Source organism: Marmota monax, unplaced genomic scaffold, assembly GCF_021218885.2.
Source record: "Marmota monax isolate L192 unplaced genomic scaffold, Marmota_monax_Labrador192_F-V1.1 WCK01_AAM20220418_F8-fsc00064, whole genome shotgun sequence".
In the NCBI taxonomy this organism is placed as follows: domain Eukaryota; kingdom Metazoa; phylum Chordata; class Mammalia; order Rodentia; family Sciuridae; genus Marmota; species Marmota monax.
In genome coordinates this window covers 7,164,380-7,186,113 of record NW_026694542.1, presented here as the reverse complement: position 1 = coordinate 7,186,113, position 21,734 = coordinate 7,164,380, and the positions used below count along the sequence as shown (strand labels likewise).

At 51.3% G+C, this 21,734-nt stretch overlaps 1 protein-coding gene across 1 annotated transcript; it reads left to right on the top strand.

Annotated features, from left to right (window-relative positions):
- The first annotated feature begins 2,589 nt into the window (after positions 1-2,589).
- Tmem92 (transmembrane protein 92) lies at positions 2,590-7,297 on the top strand. Its single transcript, XM_046420500.2, has 5 exons — positions 2,590-2,718; positions 5,275-5,300; positions 6,069-6,143; positions 6,295-6,490; positions 6,729-7,297. The coding sequence occupies exons 1-5, from the start codon at positions 2,635-2,637 to the stop codon at positions 6,840-6,842; spliced, it is 495 nt and encodes a 164-aa protein (XP_046276456.1). The 5' UTR covers positions 2,590-2,634; the 3' UTR covers positions 6,843-7,297.
- The last annotated feature ends 14,437 nt before the right edge of the window (positions 7,298-21,734 follow it).

Genomic DNA, 21,734 nt, shown 5'->3' with positions numbered 1-21,734 from the left:
TGAACCCAGGGGCACTCAACCACTGAGACCCATCCCCAGTCCCATTTTGTATTTTATTTAGAGACAGGGTCCCACTGAGTTGCTTAGCACCTCGATTTTGCTGAGGCTGGCTTTGAACTGGCGATCCTCCTGCCTCAGCCTCCCGAGCTGCTGGGATTACAGGTGTGCACCACCACACCTGGCTGAATATACTTATACTAAAAGAAAATCACTTGTAGCTTATCTGAAGTTCAAATTTAATTAGTCATCCTTTTTCTGGGAATCCTAGATGCAGGTGGGGTGGATGCCAGAGACCCAGAGGGGAAGTGATGTCAGGCTCCCCTCCTCCTGCCCTTCCTTGGGGCACTGGTGCCTGCCTTGTCCCTTCACCTCTCCAGCCCTCCCAGTCTCCCACCAGGCCCTTCTCAGGACACCTTCCTTCCTCAAGCTCAGCCATTCTTCTCTTCCCTAAGACCCACACCTCTGTAAGGCTCCAGGCCTGGGCAGGGTGGCAGGGAGGGGAAAGGGGTGTGAGTATATCACAGAACTCAGGTGCTGGTCTAGTGGAACTGTGCAGGGACAGGGGCAGGGGGTGAGGGAAGCCCACGTAAGCAACAATTTCACTAAATTGGTGGAAATGAGGGTGGTGTTGGGAGAAGGTTCCAGCACTCTCAGGACTAGGTCCCCTTAGGAAGGGAGGCAGTCTGGGTCTACTGCCAACAGCAGGGGAAGAGGTGAGAGGTGCTCCTACGCAGCCCAGCCCATTCACCAAGCTCCTAGTCACTTTAGATGGGAGACTTTAGACTTTAAATAGAGGAGGAATTTCTGGGGCCGGGTCCCTTTTGAACTTGGCTCAGGAGACTAAAAGATTCCATTTTTGTTTGTTTGCTTGTGCATGCGTCATTGAACCCAGTAGCATTCTACCTCTGAGCTCCATCCCAGCCCTTTTATTAAATCTCATTTTGAAACAGGGTGTCACTAAGTTGCCTAAGCTATCCTGGAACTTGTGATCTTCCTGGCTCAGCCTCCCCAGTGTGCCACAGGCACAGGCACCCGGTTTTTTGGAAAGATTTTATTCTAAGGAATGAAAAAGGTCAGAGGGGAGTGAGAAACAGGGACAGAAAGAGAGAGAGAGAGAGAGAGAGAGAGAGAGGGGGGGGGGGGAAACGGACAGTAGACTGGTGGTCAAACCCAGTCATGGAAAATGGAAACAGAAAAACACTCTCCACTGAGACCAACAGAGTAACATCAGTAACGGATGGAAAACAACTGGGATCCACAGAAATCGGGAGAAACTGGGTGCACACAAAGATGGGGGGAGCCAAGACAGGAAATCAGAGACTGGGGGAAAAAGGGAAGACACAGAGAAGTTCAGTGGGACAGATAACACGATCAGGAGAAGCAGAAACAGGCGAGAGGCAGAGAAAAGCGGAAGGGACAGGCAAGGAGGACTGCTGTCCTAAGGAGCCGAGATGCTACTGAGGGGCGAGGTTGGAGTGGAGAGTGCGGCGCCTTAGTCCTGCGCCTCGCAGGGCGACCCTCCTCTTTCCCCAGCGCCCACCACCGCTCCACTCCGCCCGGTCCGGGGTCGCCCGCTTATTTTTTCACCTCCAGCCGGGTGGCCTCACTTCTCGTCCCTCGCCCCCACCGGCCACCCTGCCAGATCGGTGAGGACCGCTAGGAGGGCGCCAGGTCCCAGCCCCACCGCCCAGCCCCATGTCCAGTCCGCGCGCCTCGGGCTCCCGGGGTCCGCGCTGGGCGATGCTGCCACCTGGCGGCCAGACTTCGTCCGCACCGCGAGCCTGGAGGGCCGAGAGCGGTGGCCGTCCAGGGGTCGGAATCCCGCGGCTCGCGCCCGACCCGCACCGGCCTGGTCTTTTAGGAATCCCGACGGGCCTGCTTGCCCGCGCCCCGGCTCATCCCACTTCCTCTGTCCGGGTCATGGACCCAGTGGGCATGTCTTTAACCACAGGACCTTAATTTCGCCTTTACGCAAAGAGGAAATGTACACCTGCCACAGGACTTCAAGGGCCCGGGAACTTCAATGCACCAATGCTGTGTTCTGGGTCTGAATCAGAATCTCAGGTCACTTTGAAATCCACCAGGCCGCCCTCTCTTACCCACTCCCTTTTTGAAATACAATGGGGTGAATCTTGCACACAACACCCAACACACACACACACACACACACACACACACACACACGATTCACTCCAAGCCTTCTCCTCCCTTTCCTTAAACCTCTGCCCCCCTGGGAGTCCAGATGAGAAGGAGCTTCCAGGGCCCCACTCCCCCTGCCTGCATCCCCTCTCCCATTCCCTGACAGGCACAGAACCACTTCCTTAATTCTAGGATTCAGGGTAACCTAAATCCTGTGATGCCTAAGCAGTCTTGAACTGACCCCACGACTTTTTCTTTTAATCAATGAATCTTTTCTACCTTGCAATTCCCCAAACCCTAGCAAGACTTCTCCCGTCGCCCCTCCACTTCTCTCCCTTCCTCCCTCTCTGCCCCAAGACTGATCCAGCCCAGGTGCATCAGCTCCGCCCCCATTCCGAGGCCGGGCCCCATAGGTGGAGAAAAGTGGGAGAGGTCGCGGCCCCGCCTCTGCCCTCCTCCCGCTACACACGGAAGCTCAGCGGCTTCGGTGCTAGGATGTCGGACGCCTGGGTCCCAAGCCTAGCGCCCACCTTGCTTCTTAGCCTGCTGGCTGGCCCCCACCGCGCGATCGCCTGGGAGGTAAGCCTGTGGAGCTTTTCGGGCCCTACCCTATTGGGCAGGGGCATGCCTCTGGAGCCTGGTCACCATCTCCCATTGTCAGGACTTCCTTGTGACTACACGCAATTAGCAACTTCCTTTTTTTTCCCCCTAGAAATGGAGGTGGGGGCACAAAGAGAGGCCCTGGGAAAACCTAGGCTCCTTTACCTTTGGGGGTAGTGTGTAGTGGGACCACATCTGCCTCCACCCCTCTGACACCTTGGGCCTCTGAGTGGAACTTTGACCCCCATATTAGCTTTTTTGCCCTTCCAACTCTTTCCCCGTCTGCGTCAGAAAGCGGGGCGTGAGGTCCAGACGCTGGGTCATGTGTCTCCCCAGCTTGTTCCTTCAGGGCTGGTTGACCTTGGGGATGTCTCAGACCTCTCTGGGACTGTGTTCCTCTGTGCCTTAGAGGAGAGGAGGTTCCCTCACCTCTTCTAGGGGTGGGGATAGAATTCCATCCTGTAGTAGCATTTGGCCTGGCTGCCTGACCCAAAGCTGGGGTGACTTCTGAAACCCCTGATTTTTAAAGAGAAGCAGCATTTGAGCCCTGCCCTCCTCTTGCCCCAGGTGGGATCTGAGGAATCCCTGGGCGGGCATCTGAGCTCTACAAACGACAGGAGATGGGTATGCTGTCCTGGGATGGCCGATAATTCTGCCAAGTGACATGGGACTAGAAGAGGCATTTTTAACTTCCTTCTGTTGGAGAATCTGAAGGAAGTCTGGAGCTTGCTCCCCAGGGTAAGAAGGTGGTATTCCTTCTGCCTCAGTGGATGATCAGCACAGCAGCACTGAGTTGAGCATCCTCTTAACGCCCCTCAACAGCCCCAGGGGCAGGCACTGTTAACAACCCCCATGCAGAGAAAGCTGGGGCTGCTCCACATTGCCTTGATACTTTGTAAAACTCAGGCTCTGAACCACCCCAGACCAATGGCCTGCTGGTTAAGATGAGGAGAGAGAATCCCTGAGAAGGTCTCCTCCCCCTCCCAAATGGAAACTGGGAGTAATTTATTAAACCTGTTAATTTTCCATCACTTCTCAGTTGGGGTCCCCAGGAAGAGAAAAGAAGGACAGGATATGGGATCTGAGAGGCAAGAGGCATGGCTGAGTGCCTGGATCTCGTGGTTTGCTTTCAGTTCTATAAGTCACCCCTGTGTGTTGTGGGATTCGGGAGACACCCTCTCTGGGTGTCTCTGACCTCTGCAGTTTCCTTCCTCCTCTGGACCTCACTAAAGGACAGAGCTTATGAAAAGATACTTAACCTGAGACTGAGATAAGAATATCACTTTGGTACTCTTATCTTTATGGTTGTGATTAGCACATGAAATGCTATTTTTATTATTATTACTCTGTGGTGCTGGGGATTGAACCCAGGGATTCATACATGCGGGGCATGTACTCTGCCACTGAGCTGCACCCCCAGTCTTTTTATTTTTATTTATCATTATTATTTTTAAAGACAGGGTCTCACTAAACTATCTCAGCTGTCCTCAAACTTATGATCCTCCTGAGTAACTGGAATTACAGATGTGTGCCACTGAGCCTGGCTGCTATTTTAATGATTTTAAATAAAGTGTAAAGATAATGGTGGTCTTGCCAAAACTGGCTTTCTGTTCCTGAGCCCTGGTTGTTTGTTCCAGGTAGCTAGGACAGGGGATGGATAATCTCATTTCCTTTGTCCCATACCTGTATCCCTCCCCCACAGTCTGGGAGCAGACAGGATAGAAGTAAACGAAACCAGGTAATCACTGAATGATCGTTCATTCATTTGGCAAATGTCTTGATACCAGGTTTTTCAGCGATGATAAAAACAGACAGAAATCCCTGCCCAGGTGGAATTCCCATCCTCCTGGGCAGACAATGAACCGGGAAAGGTCAAATGTCTAGTATGATGGGCATTGACAAGGGATGTGGAGAACGGGTGCCGAAGAGGAAGAAGGCAGGGAGAGGAAAGAAGGCTGGAGGACTCCTGGCCACCCTCATGGATTCTCTCTCCTCATCTTAACCTGGGCAGGGATCTGAAGGATGAATGGAGACTCTGGCGGGGTAAAAGTTGTGTTTGCAAGGGGAAGAAAGGGGACCAGGGACAGCAGAGGGGGAGGGGCTAAGGCTGCTCACTGGGGTCTGTACCCCAAGGAGCCACTGAAGAGCGAGGTTGGTAGGTGATCTGATTTGCATTATAGCAAGAGTCGTCCTGCCTGTAGTGTCCTGAGTGACTCGGGCAGAGCAGGAATGAGGAAAGTTGCTGGTCCCTGGACCACAGATCTTGTGGGCATAGAACCGGAGGAGTGATCAGGAGGAGTGAGCTTCCAGACTTGGGATGAATGCATATGCTGGGGGATGCTGGGAAGGGGAAGGACAGTCTGCTGGCCAGGGGTCAGCTGACCTCCAAGTCATGACCTGGGGACATGGTAGAGGGAAGAAGGGGCTGAGTCCACTGGGGATTTGCTGGCTGTGACACACCTGAGCAACATCTGATTGGAGACCCTCATCCCTCAGTGTATGAGTCCTGACCTCTGCCTCTTTTTTCTTCCACAGGAGGCACCCAAATGTAATATCTTCTTGTAAGTCTGGGCCTTTGGTTAGAACTTCTAATCTGGGGAAGTGAAGGGAGGGACAACCCAAAAAATGCCCTGCCTGACCTTCCTGGGTTGGGAGGCAGACAGCTCATCCATTATCCTCACCTCCCACTCCAGTCAGAAACCACTCCCTCCCTCTCCAGAGAGGGAGAGGGGGAGAGAGATCTTCCCTCCTTCCCTCCACCAGCCAACCCTGGGGAGCCCCATGCTTGTGGGCAGGTCAGTAGCTTAATCCCAAGCCCTCCCACTGCAGTCTCAGGTCCTGGAGGGTGGTGGACAAACTGTCTTTGCTGACACTAATATATAGATAAACCTCAAGGAGCCTGAGCACAGTGAGGAGGAGCTGGGGCAAGGGTGTCTGGGCAGAATGTTTCCATCAAGTCACCTGCCCACCTTATACTCCATGGGTGCTTTGGAGGGTTTGCTCCTCCTCGAGTTAGCTCTGGGACACTGGGCATTGCCTCTCTGTCTACGTCACCTGGGTCAGTGAGAGATGCTGCACCTGCCCAGGGAGGCTGTGGGGTATTCACACCCCCACTTTATAGCGGGGGAAAGTAAGGCCCAGTAGGGAGTAACTCAGAGCAGGACTACAAGGCCATCATGAGAGGCTCCTGGAAACCAGGCCCTGCCACTCAGCCCAGAATGGGGCCTGACCCCTACCCCCTAAGGGGGCTTGAGCCTCGAGTGTATGGATATTTGGGGATGCCAGGGCCCTTCTGCCTCTCCACTGATCATTTCTCTGTCCCTGAGCAGCACCTGCACCCAAGGACACAAATGCTGTGGTTACAACTGCTGCCAGGAGATGACAATCTTCTCTGGCCCCTTGAGGTGAGCCCAGGATCTCTGGTACTATCCACAGAGGGACCTGGTCCACACAGGACAGTCCTGGACATCCTGCTGTGGGGCTTGGGTGGGCCCGGGAGGGGAGTGTGGTGGGGTGACCTGCACTCAGGGTGATGTTGGCGGTCCCCCACCCTAGGATCTTCATCATCATCTTCTTCATCATGCTGCCCCTCGTGTGCATCTGCGGCCTGGCTAAGCGCTTCTGTAGCAAATGCAGGGAGCTGGAGAGGGAGCCTACAGAGGATCACCAAGGGCTCCCAGGCCCACCCTCCATTTCCCCGCAAGAGAGGGCCATGGCACCTACCTCTGAGCCCCCGCCACCCTACAGCGAGGTGGGTCTCTCTATCCCAACCCCTGACTTGCTCCTGGGCTAGCTGTCCCTCACGATTGTCCAGATTGTTACAGGGACAGGATTAGGCCTCAGTTATCCCAGCCCTTCAACCCTGGAGAGGGTTCTGATATCATAATTGCACCCCCCCTCCCCTGGGCCAGTGAACAGGCCTTCGCCCGCATGGGGGTGGTGATGGCCAGGTCCAGGTCCTAAGACCCAGTGCCCTCTTTTCCCTGCAGGTTATTCTGAAGCCCACCCTGGTCCTGCCTCCCACAGAGCCGCCCCCTCCCTACAGCTTCAGCCCTGAAGAGTATGCTGGGGTGCGGAGGGGCATTGACAACCCAGCCTTCTGAGCCCCTCCTCCATCTCCTGGCAAAAGCCAGAGACTTTGGGGACTCCTGGAACATCCCCATCCATCTTGCCACGTCTCTGGTCCTTCTTGGATTTAACTTATTGCTTTTTCTGCCCTCGTTCCTCTCCATCTGCCTCTTATCCTAAGGGCTGGGTGGAGCCACAGTATCCCCTCTTCCAAGTTAGAGGCTGCCAGGAGGAAAATATCCACAGCTGAGGTCCCTGCAGTGGACTGGGCTGCTCTGCAGACTAGAGGCAGAGCTGTCGCTGGAGACACACAGATCATGACTGGACAGCTAGCTCTGATAACTATGCAGACACTTCTGTACCCTGGGGAGGTTGCACGGGGTGAGCTCTGAGCCACCTTGAACTCCACCTGAATGGAGAAGACCGCATTGTACCCACCCCCAACACATGCTCCAAACACATGTGGTCATTAAATTTTAGTGGACTGTGACCAGAATCTGCCTCTGGCTGTGTGAGGAGGTGGGCGGGGCGTGGGCTCTGACATAACTAGGGGCTGGAGGGAGAGGGACGCAGCACCAAAATCCGATGACAGATCTGATGATGACCCTCCATGAGTCCATTGACCGTCAGCCTGGGAAGACGATCCATCCATGCTGGACAAGCTCAGACCTCCAGTTCCTTGAGGTCTCTGGGTGCTAAAGAGCTGGAAATGGGCTGGGGGTGACAGCTGTGTGACTTCCCCACCCCATCCTCACTCTGCTTCCCCTGAGAAATGTGGGACTGCCTCGCTGTGTATTGGTGAGACCCCAGGGAAAGCCTGAAGCTTGGAAACAGACTACTGGGAGAAGGTGGGGTGCTGAGGAGGCCAGGAGAGGCGAATGCATGGGGCTGGGCATCGGTGGACTGGAGCCCCTGGAGTCCTTGATTAGTCCACCCTGGAATCTTCTGGAGAAGAGTTGGCAGATCCTGTTGTGCTTTTCCATTCCTGTGTAAACTCTGGGCACTGAAGCTCAGCCCCACCTCAGAGTCTGAGCCCCTAAGAGGAAGATTCTCCCCTGTAGGGCAGAGGAGCTTCCCTGGGCTTAGTCCCATGGGGTCTGCAGTAAAGCCTGGAGCTTGGAGCTGCGCCTAGGTGGTGCAGAGTGAGGGAGATACTGGTGCCAGGCGCCTCCACCCGACCTTTGCCCTGTACCCTGCCCTCCTCTCCAGGTGCAGAGCACAGCATCAAGACTGGCCAAAGCTCCTAGGAGAACTGGAGGTAGATGTAGCTCTGGTATGCTGACAGGGGTTCTCCCAACATGGCACCCGGACCCAGGCAGGTGGCAGGACCAGGGCTTGGAGATGGCACAGGCATCCCCAAAGATGTCAGGGATAGGACACGGCCTAAGGAAGAAGAGTAGTTGCTGATAAGACAGCCTAGTCATGGCAGTGGGGAATGAGCCCACAGTAGGTGGAGTCTCCCTGCAGCCCCAGGGGCTAGCTGAAGGGGCAGGAGGCACATTTGTGGGTGCTGTGTGTCCATGTGTGGCCAGCTCCAACTAGAGACGTCTCAGAGCTGGCATTTGCTCTCACTGGTGAGCACCCACCCCTGGAGGAAGACACTGAGCTATGGACTTTGGAGTCTTGAAGGCGGTTACCCTCAGCCTGGATGCCACCCTCCTGTCATCAAAGATGGCATAGGGCCTTTAATTTCTCCTTCTCAGTGACATCCAAGTGCCCTGAAGAAGACAGTCTGTCCTGAAACCCAGGGTGACTGCCTCTCGGGCTCCCCTGGTCACTGTTGGTAGGAATGAAAGAAATGGGACCTCTCCAGGCAGCTGTCTGACACTCTCATGCCACAGATATTTCCAAAGCCCCTACTGTGTGTGAGGCACTTAGGTCTGGCCACCCAGGAGCAGGTGAAATGCACGTGACCTAACAATTTCTAGAAACCAGCCTTCAGAAATGCTCATGACACAAATCCTCATAGAGATGTCTGTCACCACATTGTGGCTCTAGGGAGGTGGAGATGAAAAGATTGTCAACGTTACCAACATTAAAAAGCCAAGTGCGTCCACACCGTGAGCACCATGCGGCCTTTACCGAGGGGCTCCACAGCCCTGAGCTGACACAGTGGCCATCGTTCATTGTTACAGAGAAAAGGCAAGTCGCAAAACAATAGCCTTATACATATACGCCATCATTACACTTTAAAATTATGTAAATGTGTATTTTTTTCTTTGACAAGCTCTAGAAGGACATGAACCCACCCACGTATCACACTGAACAGCTGTGACACCATGGAAGAGGTTGGAATGGGTTGGAGGTGGGCCATTTTAAGAGGAGCTTGCGATTTTGCTTGAGCATTGTTTCGTTTTGTTTTGCAATAAGCCAGCCTTTGCTTTTGTAAATGTAGAGGTTTACTGGGCTTTGCTTAGAGGTAGCCTTAGAAGTTGGTGAAGACTTACCTTATGAGCTTTGATGGATGACAAATACTCTATTCCCAGCCCTGCTGTGGAGGAAGAGGTTAGAAGAGCTCAGACACGTGGCATGTAGGACACCTTTGTGACTCAGGGTGCTCAGTGATATCTGGACAACTGCCAGACATGAGGCCCACGTGCCTAACCTGTGCAGGGTCACGATGAGCACTGGGTGTGGACTGAATGAGAGAAACAGTGAGCCGATGCCTGGCTGGCCGGGTGGGTGGCTGGCCACTTCCCAGGGAATGAGAGTGAATTCTCTGGTTCACCCTTGTGGTCGGTCACCCTTCCCCCATCTGTTTATAGCACGTCCTCCCTCCCCATGTGCTTTTCCTGCTGCCCCCATCAGCTCTGACATGGCTCCCGTCCAGATCATCAGTGACCTAAATCGTGCCAAAGCCAAGGGTTCCCCGGCCTCACCTCTCGTTGGCATTTGACAGACTTGGCCACTACCCTCTTCTTGAAAACCCTTCTTTTCCAGACCTCTCTGGTTGCACTTGACTCTCCTCCTACACGTTGGCGGCTCCTTCTCAGCCTCTCCTCCTCCTCCTCCGCCATCTCTGAGTGAAGAGTGACCCGGAGGCTCTATCTTTGGTCTTGTCCTCAGGGTCATTCATTCACATCGTGGCTGTAGCTTCACAAACCATCTATTCTCTGATGAATCCCGGATCTTTATCTTGAGTCGAGATTTCCCCTTGAATTCTAGACAGATATACTAAACTACCCCACACCTCTCCTTGGGAACCTGAGGACTATCTATGTTCTCTCTTTCTCTCTTTTTTCCAGCCTCCCTCCCTCTCTTTTATCCCAATAAATACTTAGTGAGCCCTTCCCATGTGCCAGGCTCTATTCCAAGGCCTGGGTGCAGGAGACACGGCAAACAGATGCTGTTCCTGCCCTTGTGCAAAACATACGCCAATCAAATAATCCAACAAGTGAGTCTGTGGTTATACCCTATGCTAAGTACTGGGAAGAAAATTCACATGGGATACAGAGAACTTCTGTAGGCAGGCAGGGTGCTGCTTTAGGTAAGATGGTCAGGTATGGTTTTGGAGGAAGAGACATTGAGCTCATTCCTTAAGAGTGAGGAGTGGGTTGACATGCAAAGAAAGCCGGAAAGGACACTCAGCAGAGGGGCTGGCATGTGAGAGGGCCTGAGGCAAGAAGTAGCTTGAGGGGCTGGGATTGTGGCTCAGCAGTAGAGCGCTCACCTAGTACCGGTGGGACCCGGGTTCGATCCTCAGTACCACATAAAAATAAAGGCATTGTGTTGTGTCCCTCTATACCTAAAAAAAATTAAAAAAAAAAAGAAGCAGCTTGATGCTCATGAGAATCTGAGACCCTGCTTTGCTTCAGAATCACCCAAATTCCCTCTCTCCCTCCCTCTCTCCTTCCATCCTTTCTTTCTCTTTCTTTTTAACAAGGAATTGAACCCAGAGGTGCTTAACCACTGAGCCCCAGCCCTATATTTATTTATTTATTTATTTATTTTTGAGACAGGATCTTGCTAAATTGTTGAAGCTGGCTTCCAACTATGGTCCTCCTGCCTTGGCCTCCTGAGTCCCAGGGATTACAGGCATGTGCCACTGTGCCCAGCCAAAATTCTCAAAATTCTTAACAGAGAATTCATTTCCTAGAGCTGCTGTAACAACCTCTAACTGAGAGGTTTAAAACAACAGAAATCTATTCTCTCACAGTCCTGGAGGCCAGACGTGTGAAATCAAGGTGTTGGTAGTTGCTTCCTTCTGGAGACTCTAGGAAATCCATCCTATGCTCTGTCCTCGCTTTTGGTGGCTGCTGACCATCCTTGGTCCCTGGGCTTGTGAGTGCCCTCCCATCTCTGCCTACAAATTCACAGTCTGTGTGTTCTACTTTCCCATCCAGTAAGGACACTCTTCATTGGATTAGGGATCATCCTAATCCAAGATGATCTCATCTTGAGGTGCTTATGTAAATTACATCCACAAAGACCTTGTTTCACATAAGGTCTCCTTCTGAGGTTCAAGGTTCCAGGCAGACGTATCTTTTGGGGGGGAACACAATTACATTCACTGCAGAAGATTCTTTTTTTGGGGGGAGGTGGTACCAGGAATTGAACTCAGGCACTCAAACACTAAGCCACATCCCCAGCCCTATTTTGTATTTTATTTAGAGACAGGGTCTCACTGAGTTGCTTTAGTATGTAGCTTTTGCTGAGGTGGCTTTGAACTCACAATCCTCCTGTCTCAGCCTTCCAAGCCACTGGGGTTACAGGAGTGCGCTATTGTGCCCGGCTTCCCTAGACATTCTTATGGGACCTGAGAGATCCTCTGAAAAGTATTTTCCCTAAAAAGCTAGTTCTAGAATAATTTTTTTAAAGGGGCCAGAATAACATTCCATGTTCAAACATATTTGGAAAATAGATATCTCACATAGGTCAGAATTTACCTGCATTTATTAGAGGGCTAAGAATTCATAGAAGAAGAAAAAAAGCCACCTTCTCATTATTTAAAGCAACAATTTCCCATTTTATTTCACCATATGAGCTGGGGTTGTGGCTCAGAGGTAGAGTGCTTACCTAACCTTACCAAACATGCACAAAGTCCTGGATTTGATCCCCAGCATTGAAAAAAAAAAGTATTTCACTATAAAATCCCATTTTCCCTCTCAGAATCACTGTGGAATTTTGAGATTTCATCATCCCATGGAAATTCCAGAGAAATGCTGATGTCATTCAGTCATGTCTCATTACAGATGAGAAGGTCAACATCAAAAAAAAAAAAGAAGTCATTGGTCCAAGGTCACAGAGCTGGGAGGGTCAGAAGTTGGATTTAGAACTCAGTCTCCTCAAAATGTTAGAGATGGAGACGCAGTAGCAGTTGACACAGGAGGGAGCTGGTGGGTCTCCCTGGGGAGCTGGGCTCTCCCTGGGGGATCTTCATGGTGGTGGAATAGCTTTGCATCTCAGTAGCTGTGGTAGTTACACCACTGTCTGAATGTGATAAAATAACAGAACTATACACATGCATTGCACCCAGGCCAATTTCCTGATTTTGATATAAAATGTAACCATTGGCCTTGGGAAAAACTAGGGCAAAAGAAACTTGAGACCTCTTTGTTTCATCTTTGCAACTTCCTGTGGCTCTATCTGGACTTCAAAATTAAAAGTTTTTGAAAAATCAGTTTCCTGCTTCTAGGTTCAAGAGCTTTTTATAGTGGCAAATGTCATTAGATCAAATGTAGGTTATTCTCCTAGTGCCCAATAAAAGGCCCAATTTATGGCTTTTTATGGGTTGCAGTTTATTTAAACTACAGTAATTTGGGAGCAGGGAGAGAGTTTGCAGCCACTGAGTACAGTGACGAATACGAAGACGGCTGGCTTTTCCCTCCTTCTCACCTGAGGTCGGCCTTCCTATAGCTGAGTGTGTAGCACCTGGTCACACCAGAGATGACGAGACAAGAGGAGAGGGACTTCAGCCTAAGAGACGATAGTTTCTCGGTCATCTGGTTACACCATATTGAATTCAACTGATATTTCACCAACACTTGATTCAAAATTTGCTTGAGTTTCCTGTCAACCTTTTCATATCATGAAGGATGGCAGAACTTTGGCATCTCAAGGCGACAGTGTGGGGTTCTGACACAGCAATGGCAGAACTTTGGACAATTGGATTCAAGTCTGTCACACTGCATACATTGTTGCCAGAAATCTGGGCTCTTGGTTTGTCTGGGGATTGTCCCCACCCTCAATCTGTGGGGCTGAGAGCAATTGTGTTGTCCATTGCAAAAAGAAAAAAAAAAGTATTTCACTATAAAATCCCATTTTCAAATCCCTCCCTGGCCACAGTTGACTGCTCTTCAGAGGTGGGGGGCATTGATCTACTCTGGTCCAGTCAGAGCCCTTCCATGAGCTCCTCTGAGATTTGCAGCCCATGGAATCTGTCCAATCTCCAGGTTGCCCGGAGAGTGGAACAGTCAAACGAAGACTCTGGAGCCATCTGCGGCCATCTGCAGCCAGGTTAGTGGCTACACAAGGAAACCTGGCTGAGTGAGAAGGAACGAAGCCAACATTCCCAGGAAAGTGAGGCTGGGGACAGAGTCCTGATGGCCTTCCACTGCCCAGTTCGACTTATTCCTAAGGTTCAGCTGCCTTGCCGTAGCCTGGCTCCTCCACCGTTCTTTGGCAACCAAAAGCTAATACACCCTCCATTTGCTCAAGCTACTTTAAGTCGGTGTATTGTTACTTGCAACCCGCGAAGCTCAGAGTATCCTCCCAGACCATCCCTCCTCACTTTCCAGATGAGGAAACAGACTCTGAGGAAGGCTGGAACCTCCTTAAGGCCACGGTCAGTGACTTCAATGGCAAGTGTCCCAGCGGTGTCTCTCACTTGTTTCTGCTCAGCTGCTTTTCCTGGGGTGCCATGTGATACTTGCAGAGCCTGCTGGAGATTTCCAAAGTCCCCAGTTGGAGGGAAATTCAACCAGGCCTCCTCCTATCCACAAAACAAAAGAGAAAGACGAAAATAGAAAAACCATCACCGAAACAGAACTGGAGACCTGGTATCTCGGGGGCTGGCGCAGGAAACTGAGAATAGAAAGAACAAAGTCAGCCCGTGAGAGGTGAGAACCAACAGGCGCCGCGCTCCACGTGTGGGCAACCTCTCACACAGCAAGGCAGGAGCAAAGGAGGCCTGGGCCTTTTTGCAAAACTCTTATGCAGGATTCAGATTAAACTGAGTCAATAAATATCCTCATCACCAAGGCTAAAAAAGAGATCAGAGACACAGCCAAGTGTCTGCTGCTGGTGGGTGCCCACGTTTTCCAGTCCTCTGAGGTCACCCTGATTTTTAGTAGAAATTAAGATGGCTTGCAGGAGAGGCCAGGTGCCCTTTCTGCATGGCTGTGCGGTTCCTTACCAGCCCCACTCACCTGACACTAGACACAGCCCTCCTCCAGCTCCCCATCCAGCACTGTTGACCCTTCTCGAAGGTTCGGGATAACAGAGGGGTGTGATGGGCCCTGACAGGTTTTCAGGAGTTGAGGCATAATGTGATAATATATGGGGATAACAGAGTGGCCTGCCAAGTAGGTGACCTAATAGCCTGGACAGGAAGTGTGTAGCAAGATGGGATCTGTAGTCAGGCAAGAACTTCTCCAGAACCGCAGTGCCTTAGTCAGGTCCTTGGCGACCTGGCTCACCGTAGGCAGCGTTCCAACCCCATGAAGTGATCTTGTGGGGATTTCAAAGAGGTGGCCAAGGGACATGTGACTTAATGAGCCCCCTTTGAACTACCTGAGGATTGCCAGACCTCCACCCCTAACAGACAGAATCCTTTAACCACCATCCCAGGAACCCAGGGGACCCAAGAAGCCACAATCACTGGCATTTCCCAACCCCTTGTCCTCCATAGTCCTCTGAGACTCCCATAGTTAAAGGCCCTTCAGGGGTCCCTGGGGCAGCCTCAAATCCCACCAGCAGAATTCCCAGAGAGTTACATCTCAGAACACAGGCTGTTCCGCCCCCGTCGGTGACCTCGGGGGCCCTGCCTGTAGCTGGGTTTCTCTTCTTATCCTGTGTGTCCTGGAGGGCCCCACACTGCAGCCTGCAGCCCCCTCTGAAAAGTATTTTAACTCTTTAAACCCGAGACTTTCCGTTCTGATGAGGCCAACAGCTGTGTTCACCAGGGTGCTTTTCCTAAACCAGCAGATGATCGTCTCTCTCTGAGCAATTCTGCCTGATTCTGGGCCAACAAATGCAATTCATAAAGCCCAGCAAAACCTCTTAAATAGCAAGGAATGTGCCTCCACCTCCCACACGCACCTGATCCACACTATGATTTCTCTGTTTCCCGTAGTCTGAACTCGGACGTCTGACCTGACAGAAACACACGAGTCCTTAAGGTCAGAATTACCCTCGCAAGTTCAGGACAGATGTCGTCTGGTCCATTTGCCATTGGAGTGGTTCCTTTACCTGGAAAACACCAAGACTGCACGGGGGCTTCTGCAAGTCTCAATGACGGGAGAGGCCTAAGTATAAGCTACAAGAAGCAAGGGACTTAATTTAGAGAAGAAGGAAATAGTCAGGATCGAAGCAGAATTAAATGAAATGGAGACACAAAAACAATAGAAAAGATCAAAAAAGGAGCTGCGGATACAGCTCAGCTGGTAGAGTGCTTGCTTCGCATGCACAAGGCCCTGGGTTCGATCCCCAGCACCACAAAAAAAAAAAAAAAAAAAAAGAAACAGTTGTTTGGAAAAAAAAAACAGACTTTTAGCTAGACTAAGGAAAGCAGAAGTTGTTTGCTATGGACATCATATAGAGCTACCTCTGCATTGTAATGAAACGGCTCAGGAGGTCCTGTGTCCTGAGAGGTGTGACAGGTATCCCTGTCCTAGGCTCCTCATCTGCCCTGCCTGGGTCTGTCCAGCATCAGCGAGTATGCGCAGCTCTTACATTACCATAGTGGCTCTGCCACTGCCTGCTATCTGATCTACATGTGTCCACTTGTATGTTGCTTGAGTAGACACATGTCACCCTGTCATGACACTCTGCCATGTTTTGGTCCAGGGCCTGCCATGGTTGGTCATGTGTCCTTCATATGTCAGAGGCACGTCCCATGTGAATTTCCCATGTACTTCACTTGTCTGTGGGCTGATATTTCCCTTGTGGGTCCAGTATATGTTTGACATGTAACCATCAGGATGACTCGAATTCATTCATTCGTTGTTGAGTTCCTACTGTGTGGCAGTCATTGTTGCAGGATCTGTGGCTACTGCAGTGAACATACAGATGAAAACCGATGTCTTTGCAGAGCCTATGTTGAGGATAATAAATGTCATAATAATAACAACAGTATAGCCAGGTGTGGTGGCACACACCTGTAATTCCAGCAACTCGGGAGGCTGAGGCAGGGGATCTCAAGCCAGCCTCAGCAACTTAGCGAGGCCCTAAACAACTCAGTGAGACTCTGTCTCAAAATAAAAAAGGGTTGGGGGTGTAGCTCCATGGTTAAGTGTTCCTGGGTTCAATCCCTGGTATCTAAAAATAAAATTTAAAAAAATACCCGTATAGGAAGCACAGCAATAAGTCAATAAGTAAATAAACAAATAAATCATATAGTCTGTTAACAGGCAGGGAGCACTAGGGAAAAAAGCAAAGAGGGGAGGTCGCCAGAGCCCAGGGGATGTAAGGGAACACGGAGGCCAGGGGCCTCTGAAAAGTCTCTGGAGCTTGAAGGCAGTAAGGAAACGATCCCTCAGGACAGAGGAAGTGCCTTCCAGGCAAAGGGACAGCAGGAGACAAGTGCAAGTCAGGGATCGAGGTGCCTCTAGAGTGGAGGAAACTCTCAGAAGACAAACAGGCTCTGACCAGTTTCTCTCAGTCTCCATGAATGGCCGAGTTTTCCGTTTTCCTCAACCTTTAATGTGGTTCAGCATAAACCCACCCGTGACCCCAGGTCACTTTAATACATACACTCCGATGAGTTAATCTCACAAAAACAAACTAACTAACCAATCCTCCTCTCTATATATGAGAACAGGGCAGCTGTGCTCAAAGTTAAATCATGTCACCCAGGGGTAGCAGAGAGGTATAGAGAAAGGATTCAGGCCTTGAGGCAGAGCTCTGCCACTTAAACTGAGGGACAGTGGCCACTGAGCCAGCCTCACTGAACCTGTTGCCACACAGGTGGTGAGCACAGGGTGAAAGATAAGCTTGCAGTCCCCAGTCACAGTGTGATCTCAGACCAGTGCAGGCCATGGCCTCTGCCTCTTGGAAGTCCGTTGACCTCCATGGACTTCCAACTCCAAATTTAGTGCTAGAAGGTGAGCTCAGGTGCCAGGTAAGGTCTTAGATCGTTTCTGGCCTATTTTCAAACTCCAGTTCCCCCACATAGCATAATGCTTCGGCTGGGTGGGGAGCAGGAGTCTAAACCCTAAACAAACAACATGTGAACTGACACAACTTGTCTTGCCGCCCATTTAAAGGACGTTAAAAGCACTTAAAGTGCTTGTCACTAAGTGGTCGGCCATCCTCTGGGACTCCTGGTCCTCTGCTGCCACTGCCTGGGGGTAAGGGGTACTGCAGGCACACAGACCCACAGAAATGAGAACAGCAAGGGCTCAGCCAGGGAGACCAGGGCCAGCTCAGGAGAGGTCAGTGTTCCCCGTCTTGAAGAGGCAGGTGGAGTAACATGAAAAGCTGTTTTGCAGGTGCCTTTCAGTGTCTGGAAAAGATCAGGAACACAGGAGGGGACTTTTACAGAAGTAGCTCCAGCTGCCCCTGCAGAAGATCTTCCAAGACTGAGCCACATCCTAAGATAAAGTCAGGATCTGAACCCAGAGCACTGAGGCCTGGTGCTGTGTTCCAGACCTAGCGTAATCCTTGCAGCAGCCTTCTTGGGGGCACCTGGGAGCTTGTTAGAAATGCAGGGTCTCAGCCTCCCCTCACAAACCTACTGACTCTGTCTTGGCACTATAACCCAGGTGATCGATGTGTGTGTTGGATCATGTGAAGGACTCATTGTTAACATGCTGCCTGCCTGCTCTGCCAGGGGGGCATCTGAAGATGGCTTTAGCTTTAGCTGAGCATAGTGGCATACACCTGTGGTGCCAGCTACTCAGGTGGCTGAGGCAGGAGGATCATTTGAGTTCAGGAGTTCAAGACCAGCCTGGGTAACATAGCAAGGCCTCAACCACAAAAAAAAAGAACGTCCCCCCCCAAAAAAAAATCCCACAATATGTATTACCTCACAGAGTTTCTGAGGGTTGGCACCTCCCGGGGAGCAGCTCAGGTGGGTGGCTGGGTCTCCCCGGATGGCGTGATCAGGCCATTGAATGGACTGTGGTCTCAGAAGGCTGAGAACTCATTCTAAATCACTCCTGGCTGTTAGCTGGAGGCCTCCATTCTTTTTCAGAAGCTGCCCAAGTGTCCTCGTGACAAGGCTGGCTGCCCCCAGTGCAAGTGATTCAAGACAGAGAGAGGCCAGAGCCTTTCTAACCTTCCCATAGTGACACGCAGTCATTATCGCCGTACTCCCTTGGCTCACAGACCAATCCTATGTGGGAGGGGTGGGAGGGGACTCCTTAAGGGTGACCGGGTGGCGAGCATCCCTGGCACCCTCTTAGTGGCTACATCCATGGGAGATGGCTCTGAAAGGAACATGGGACTCAGAGGGGAATCAATGATCAAACAATTGTTCAATGATCACACAATCACTGTATTAACTTCTCCCAGGGACACACAAATCACACCTCACCAATTGAGCAGGGTCCTCCCACTTCATTTTGGCTAAGATGAAAAAGCTTTACAGGACCTACAAGGCCTGCACATTCCGACCCCTCCTCCAAGACCTCTATGAGCCCTCCAGGCTCTGCTCATGGCCCATCCCTCACACCCACTCAACTGCAGCCCCTCGGGCCACTCGGGCACCCTCAGGACTTCTACCCCTCTTTTTCGGCTGCCTCCCTCCATCCTACCATCCACCTTTAGGCTCAGCCCAACATATCAGCCCCCAGGAGACCTTCCCTGACTGCATCCTAGGATAGGTCTCCTTGGTGTTTATTTCCCTAGTACCCCATATTTTTTCCTTTGGTAATCTTAATCATAAATGCTTGAGTTCTTATTAAGATAAGCATTTGTTTATGTCATCTCATCCACCAGACTCAATGTTGCACCAAAGTAGGATGTGTGTATCCTTGGATTGGGTACTTCTTTAAGCCTAGCACTGAGTACAGGGCCCAGCACATAATAGATGCTTCAATAAATGCTTATTGACAGAATGGAATGAGCAGGTTTATTGTGTGTGTCAAATTCTGATTCAGAGATGCTGGAGTGTTGAAGGTCTCTCTGGGGCATCATATCTCTGCAATGCCATAGTGCTGGGGGTTTCCTGGTCAGGGTGCCAGGAGGAGCTTATCCCAGAGCCTGGCACACAATAATCATTCCACTATGGCAGCTGCCAGTTGGTGACATGGCTGAACTGAGGATTCTCTTGCCTGCTCCATCTTCTAACACCTCCACGTGTTGTCATTTCTTTCCAAATACCAGCAGAGACATGGTGTATAGAGTGATTTAGTCATTTACTTAACATGGACTGAGAACCAGCAATATGCTTCTCAAACTTACAACCTGCAAAACTGAATTCCATTCCCACCCCATAGAAAACCTGTCCCCCTGGCCCTGCTCAAGCTTTGCCCTGGACTCCAGGGTCACCAAGTCTCTTATAAGTTACTTCCTACTTGACAGTGCCACCCCCTACTTCGCATCATTGCCATCTCTCAGCTGACCTCATAGGATGGCCATTGGTATGTAGGATCAAGACTCTCTGCGTTGATTCTTACCCATCTCAGCCACTCCCTATTTACCAACCCAAAAAGCTTTCCAAAAGGCAAATCCTGTTTAAAATCCAACCACACAGGATGCCATGACACATGCCTATAATCCCAGCGGCTCCAGAGGCTGAGGCAGGAGGATCGCAAGTTCAGAGCCAGCCTTAGCAATTCCGTGGGGCCTTAAGTTACTCAGCAAGACCCTGTCTCTAAATAAAAATATTTTTAAAAGGCTGGGGATGTGGCTCGGTGATTAAACACCTCTGGGTCCGATCCCTGCTGCCAAAAAGAAAACAAAAATAAAAAAAAGAAAGAAAACAAAGTCCAACCATGGGTTCCTGTGGCTTTCGGAATAAAGTCCTGGCAAAAAGGCCTAGGAGGCCTGGAGTGGTCTGACAGCTGCTGATGTCTTCACTCTCACCTCCTGGCCTTGTGCCCTTGCTCTCTGTGGCCCAGCTATGCCAAGCATTCTCTCAGGCTTTCCATATACCAAGCTCTGTGCCACCTGGCTCCTCACAGACCCTGCCCGGAGCCTTCCCACATGCTCCTGTGAGTGCCCTTGTGCACATTCGAGACTTCTTTTTTTGGGGGAGGGGGAATTGGGAATTAAACTCAGGGGCACTCAACCTCTGAGCCACATCCCCAGCCCTATTTTGTATTTTATTTAGAGACAAGGTCTCACTGAGTTGCTTAGCGCCTCACTAAGTTGCTGAGGCTGGCTTTGAACTCTCAATCCTCCTGCCTCAGCCTCCAGAGCCACTGGTATTACAGGCGTGTACACCGTGCCCAGTTGAGACTTCTTAATCAAATCCTACACCAACCTTCGGTTCCATTCCCCAGCCCCCCAAGAAAGGTATCCCTGCCACTCTTCACTGATGCTCTCTTTTACTGACAGCCAATCTTTCCTCTAGATTGTGGTTTGGCTTTAACATTATTATATCTTTAACTTTCAGAGGTTTTCCATTTTGATATATTCAACTCACTTAATCTTTCTTTTGGGGTCTCTCTGTGTCTTTATGCATGGAAAATTCCAGAAGTTTTATAAGAGCAGGGGACTGAGCAAGGGCCCCGGTCTGCGGAATTTGGATGAGAAGAAAGGGTAAGCAGATGCCTCAGAAACTGGCAACTGACCGGGGGAGCCAGGTAGGTGGTGGGCCAGGCGCAGGGAGCCATGGGGCAAGCATGTGGGGTGTGGTGCTCTTGGCCCGCCCTGGTCCCCCTGGTGCTCCAGTGGGTCAAGAAAGTATTAACACTCAGGACATGTGACGGACAAGCTGGCAGAGCCTACCTTTTTCCAGGTTCTGAAAGAATCCTTAGAAAGATGCTTTATTAGGCTCTGCACATGGAAGGGGCATCCAGACAGAAGGCACATATCTGTGAAGAGACCCCAAAGGAGGCTCAGTTGCCATCAAGGACAGGACCAGGCAGCCCCTAAACCATGGCCACCATGCCCCTTCACACACCTGCACACCCTGAGAGCAACACAGCAGCTGTTTCAGGTGAAGCGGGCTGTCCACGGGCCACCCCTCGGGAGGCCGGCTGTTCCATCTTGCTGTGGGCAGGGGCTGCCCTTTGACGTGCTCAAAATAGCTGTGAACTGCAGCTGCTGGGGCAGCAGCGCATTAACCTCAGGGAGGGGACAGCTGGGACCTGCGCAGTCCTTAGCTCAGCAGGGGACTTAGGAGAGGAGTCCCTCACTGCCCCCTGGGGACCACTCAGAGTATAGGGACTAGACTATAGCTTCCAGTTGATGGCATTGAAGCAGGAGCCAGGCTTTGTGCAGAGCCAGCGTTTCCCTTCTATGCAGCCGGAGGTGCCAGGTGTGACTCTGATACCCACTTTCCAGGGAGACCAGGAGGCCCAGAGAGATTGCCCAGATCACTAGGCTATAACTGCAAGGATCTAGGAATCGTACCCAGGTGGCCTGCCTCTGCAGCCCACGACACAGCCCCTGATGCTCAGTGGTCCTGTGTGGGATCTGAGGGCTTGAAGTGGGCACATGGGAGGCAGGGTCAGGGCCTCAATGTTTGGCATCTCTGGGGACAAAGCACATGACAGTTGAGCCTTTTTGACTCCAAACAGGAAGAGCCTCGTGGGGAGGCAGGGATGCCACTGTTCCTAAGGCCACTCTCTCCTCTACCCCGTTCGTTGCAGGGTTGG